This window comes from Gallus gallus, chromosome 3 (assembly GCF_016699485.2).
Source record: "Gallus gallus isolate bGalGal1 chromosome 3, bGalGal1.mat.broiler.GRCg7b, whole genome shotgun sequence".
In the NCBI taxonomy this organism is placed as follows: domain Eukaryota; kingdom Metazoa; phylum Chordata; class Aves; order Galliformes; family Phasianidae; genus Gallus; species Gallus gallus.
In genome coordinates this window covers 23,582,886-23,588,198 of record NC_052534.1, presented here as the reverse complement: position 1 = coordinate 23,588,198, position 5,313 = coordinate 23,582,886, and the positions used below count along the sequence as shown (strand labels likewise).

Below are 5,313 nucleotides of genomic sequence, written 5' to 3'. Positions count from 1 at the left end.
GCCGCTGCGCAGGCGCAGAGCTGCCCGCCTCCCTCAGGGCGCCTTCCCAGTGCCTGACGGCCGCTGCCCGCCCGGCTCCAGGGCGGCACCGCAGCGCACCGAGCCTTGTGTTGCCGCGTGCGCGGGCCTCGCTCTGCCCTCGCTCCTGCGGCTTCTACTCAGGGCTCTTCTTGCAGGCCGTCGCTGAGGCCACCCGTGGGCCCTCGCGCGTCCGGGCGGTGCCAGGAGCCGGCGGGGTCCTTCCGCGCCGCGCGTCGCCGCCGGTGGGTCGTAGGAGTTCGCGTGCCCACCATGTACTACAAGTTCAACGGCTTCACGCAGCGCCTCGTCGGGGCCGCGGCCTCCACCGCCTACAACCCGCAGGTAACAGCGCTTCCGCCACCGCCGCCGCCCTAAGCGCTGTGGCGGCCGTGACCTTCGCTGCCCTCGTCCGCCTGGGGTAGGAGGCGCGGCCTGGAGCCCCGCAGGCAGAGGCCCTGGGGGCTGCAGGCGGACGTGGACGGGCGCAGTGCTGTCTCCGCACCGGCACTGCGGAAAGAGGCGGTGCGGGATGGCGGCTGGCAGCTGAGCAGCGCTGCACTCGTCTGCCTCTCTGGTCTGTGCATGCGGAGAATGCAGCTACTGAAAGCGTTGAAACGTTTGGTTCAGAGACTATGCAGATATAGCAGTTTGCTTACAGGAAGATAAAAAAAACCCAGCAACTGAAAACAGCCTTTCTTTTGCATGATACTTACTTATTTACTTCAGAAAGCCTTTTGCTGACAGAAACATGACTATTCATACTAACAAAAAGTTCCTTAGCATGAGACCTGTGCGGTTCTTTCTATCTTAAAAGACGTTCTTAAAAGACTGAATTTTGCACTTAATAAAATTGTGTAACGCAGCATGAATAATTCAGCCCAGTTGAATAAATGGGAACTTCCTCACCCACTGCAGGTGAGGAGTCAAATAGGTTAAAAATTGCTGCTATTTGTTCTATTTAAGAGGCTAATGACTGCTGTGACCGTTACGTATACAGTACAAACTGTTCACTCAGAGAACTGGCTTGTATTCAAAACAGTAATAATGGGACCGTTTGCAAATGCTCATCTAATCTTACCTCATAGCTTTTCCCTAGTTCTTCAAGGCTGACCATAGCCTGAGTAGAAATGTTGTCATGCTGCTGTATCTTCAGCTGATACACCTTACTTTGCTTGTACCTCCTAAAAAAAAAAAATAATAATAATTTAAAAAATCCACTAACCACAGATCTTTTAACTAGGGTGAGTTGCTTGGACTTGGTTGAGAAACTCTGCTGTTTAACCTTTCATACTGTAGATTATACCTCAGATAGAAACAAAATCACTTAAGTCTGTTATCACAGTGCCACCGTAGCTTCATGTGATCCTATCAAAAAGCATTCTTGTGTTAATGAAAGCAAACAGATTTAACCTCATACAGCACGGTATATTCTGCTGTGAAGAACCTGCTATTCACGTGAAAAGTGTCTAGGTTCAGTAAGTTCATAAGAGCTACTTCAGTGTATGTTCTAAAGTAGTATTTCTCAACTTCCTTTCCAGTTTTCCCTTTTCATTTTGGTCCTTACCTCAGTCTTCTCTATTTTCTTATTCTGTGATTCAGATTTGCCAATTTCCCTAACATCTGCAAACTTAAGCGTGGTGCTATTTCTATTGAACTGTGCTCCTAATCTTTAACTGTTTTGCTGTCAAGAAACTGTGCTGTCAGGAAAACATAAATCTGCCTTGAGATTCATGCCAGCAAAGCAAACAGCTGTACAGAAAAAAACATGCCTGGTCTACAGGTATGTAGGCATAAAATAATACAAGTCTGACTTCACAGAACTACAGAATCACAGAGGTTAGGAGGGACCACGAGATCATCTAGTCCAACCCCTCTGATAAAGTAGGTTTTCTATAGTAGGTTGCACAGGAAAGCATGCAGGTGGGTTTTGAATATCTCCAGAGAACAGGACTCCACAGCCTCTCTGGGCAGCTTGTTACAATGCTCTGTCACCTTCAAAGAAATTTTTCTTCATGTTCAGGTGGAACTTCCAGTGCTCCAGTTTTTGCCCGTTGCCCCTTGTCATGTTGCTGGGCACCACTGAAAAGAGCCTGGCCCCATCCACTTGACACCTACCTGTTAAGCATTGATAAGATCCCCTCTCAGTCTACTCCAGGATTAACAGTTCCAGGTCTCTCAGCTCAAAATATTGTTCAGTTTCTTAAATACTAAATGTATCGTGTAGTCCTTTGAGCAGAAACTAGAATTCCAGGTGCAGCCTTAGCTGCAGAATAACATAGAGCACTATTAAGACCAATTGTTCTTTCTATTTGAAATGTAACACAAGCAGGTTAACACAGTAGTGTTATATCTTACATTTTATGGCAAGTTAGAAAAAAACAAACATACAGTTGTTTCAGGAGCTACAATGTAAAACATCACTGTCACGTGCTGAATTATAATGGCTAAATATAACAATAAAGGTAAGGAGGCCACCTCATGACTACTCTGACTTTGTACACTTAAAATTTTATCCATCGAACTGGATTACATAGGTTTTACGTCAGAGTACAGCCATCTGAACTGACAGGCAATTAAATTGTGTTGACTTATAAGAAGTACATGAGGGATGAAAAGCTGCAGCACTGTGCAAATTAGGGGGTGTTGCTAAACTTGTGTAGAACAGCCACCAATTGAGGGCTTTGAGGTGTTCACGGACACTGGCCTGCCTCTCCCTCGCATTTTTTTCCTCTCTCTTCCTGTTTTCTTTTTCCTTCCCTCCTTTCCTGCTCCAACCCATGCATTCCAATTATTTAAGGTTCAATTATATAGCAACTGCTTGGAACATCTGGGAGGAAGAGTTTGTCTCCTCACTCTGCCTGACCCGAGTGTTGGGGATTCCCTGCTCCTGATAGGAACTGGGTACTCTGTGCAAAAACAGAATGACTTGGACCAAGTACCAGCCCAGAAAAGCTTATGACAGCTATAGATTTGTCATTAAAAAAAGAAGTTTCTATTATCCTTGCTAAGTCCAAAATTGTAGCTAAGAATGTCTTTCATTAGTTTTCACTTTTTTTTTGTTTAAACCATGGGTCTTCATACCAAATATATGTTTTTGTAATGTATCCTTGTAATGACTGGCAGCGTGCCTGCCTAGCATGACAACTGGTACATTTGCAAGTATTATATACCATTATATTTTAATTTTATCTATGCAGGGACTCAAACCAATAGTTTCCACTGAATCCCCAGCTCTGGTTTTTGGGACAACAACTAAACTTGCTTCAGATTTACCAGCAACTGATTCTTTCTTGGGTAAAAACCAGGTGCCAGACCTACAGAAACTTTTTCAGGTAATGACAACTTTGAGAGTAAATTAAAGAAGACGAAAGAGTGAACCATATCTTGCTCTATTTTAATGTGGTTGACCACTTCCATCATTCTACAATGCCTAAATTTTCCTAGTTAAGGAAGTACAGTATAACTTGTATTTCTTCCTCAACCTTGCATGGGGCATAAATACGGAAAGGGAGAAGTCTAGTAAGTTTATCTTTTCATTTGCTTTAAAAAAATATTTATTGTATTATTTGACTATTGGAAGCACTTTACATCTGGAATCCAAGCATACAACTGCAAGTAGAGCAGGAGGAGCAAAGCAAATAGTTGTTTCGTGTATAATAATTTGAATATTACAGATGCTGTTGTTAATGCAGTGTTAAAAAGAGCACAGCGAGGTTTTCAAAGCTAGTTTGTTAGTTATGCAGTTTCTTAGCATACTGTGTCTTCTCATAAAATATTTTCTTTTCTGTTAATAAAAACATCAGGAATGTGCTTTATAACGTACCCTTTTCTCTTTCATGCCACTTGCATTTGGAATATATCAGTCTGACTCGGTGAATAACCTTTTCTACATAACTTTTCACATTCTTTTGTTAGTGACATTTTTCTCACCCAGGTCCTCTTTAGAAGTATTTCACAATATATTTTTGCTGCCTGCACTTAATGGCTTTAACTAATACAATTAACTTGCTTTGCATTCATCTTGCTAAATGAAAAGCACTTAGTATATCTGATTGTATGTAGCCTATCAGTGGGGAGGTTTTCCTCATGAAAGTCTCTTAGTTCACCTGAGATATCTTGATCATTGTGTCTTCTGCATGAGTGTTTATTTTCTTCTATTTATTTTTAAACTCTTCCCACAGAAAGCAGATGGGCTGCCTGTACACCTGAAACGAGGAGTTCCAGATAAGCTGCTTTATCGGACCACTATGGCTCTCACAATAGGCGGGACTATCTACTGTCTAGTAGCACTGTACATGGCCTCGCAACCAAGAAGCCAAAAGTAGATGAACCATAACTCACAGGACTCAATTCTTTGAAAGACCTCCTGCATCTTTCTCTCTTTATGTGCTTCTTAATTCTGTGATCATTTAATGTTCATCTTGTCAGATCAAATTTCTTGGAGAAAGATGTTTCTAAATCGGTTGCCTTATGTGTCCTAGAAATTAATGTAAACAATGACTTTAAGTCATCATCTTAACTTATTGGTTGCAGCTCGGCATTTGTTGTCTTGCAGGAGCGTATGAAGTTGGAGAAAGCTGAACTTTTTCTTCCTCTCCCCACTCAGCCTCAATAATGTTGGAGATAGGACAGAAGTACTGCTTTCTGGACTAGGCTCCGCATTCTTTAGGGGGAGCTTGCTGCTAGTTTCCAAAAGAGTAAAAGAAAATCATTTAATTATTATGACATACCAAGAACCTATTTCTGACATACACAGCTCATTTTACATAAGCAGGTGGCAGTGAAACTTCTCTAAATGCCGGTATATTATTAAATACTTGTACCTCTGATGTTAGGGCAAATAGCTTATCCCCTTGGAACATGTAAACTGGATTTATTTCATGTGAACATTACGGTATGCAGAAGTATTGTAGCATCAGTTGTACCAGCTTTTGGACTTTTCATTTGTCAGATGCTCTCATGCAGTAAAAATAAATACATGAATAATAAAATGGACAAGTCTTGAATGTTTCATACCATTTCAGCTGGCCTGGTAGCACTGGTACAATGTTAATCACGTTTAACTTGTAGATCACAAACCAGAGAATTGGTTGATCTACCTTACTGTAATCTTTTAGAGATGTTAACCCTCTTAAAACCCTATCTTGGAACTCAGTGGTTGTTTTAACTAGGTGTTTTAGTGAAACAGGTCACTGTATTTCATAGCTCAGCTGTGTATTCTTTCCAGTGCATGCACGAATGTATGTACACAGTTATTGTCCCTAACACAAGAAAGACATAGAGCTGTTGGAG

The 5,313-nt window shown here is 42.1% G+C and overlaps 1 protein-coding gene across 3 annotated transcripts; it reads left to right on the top strand.

The window, feature by feature from the left end:
* The first annotated feature begins 220 nt into the window (after window positions 1-220).
* Window positions 221-5,012, top strand: COX7A2L (cytochrome c oxidase subunit 7A2 like). 3 transcript variants are annotated; one of them, XM_015283681.4, is made up of 4 exons: window positions 221-363; window positions 3,219-3,353; window positions 3,885-3,893; window positions 4,203-5,012. In XM_015283681.4, the coding sequence occupies exons 1-4, from the start codon at window positions 292-294 to the stop codon at window positions 4,344-4,346; spliced, it is 360 nt and encodes a 119-aa protein (XP_015139167.1). In that variant the 5' UTR covers window positions 221-291; the 3' UTR covers window positions 4,347-5,012. The 3 variants fall into 3 exon arrangements, with proteins under 3 accessions (XP_015139167.1, NP_001264516.1, NP_001264517.1); NM_001277587.2 differs by lacking the exon at window positions 3,885-3,893; NM_001277588.2 differs by lacking the exons at window positions 3,219-3,353; window positions 3,885-3,893.
* Window positions 5,013-5,313: the final 301 nt, after the last annotated feature.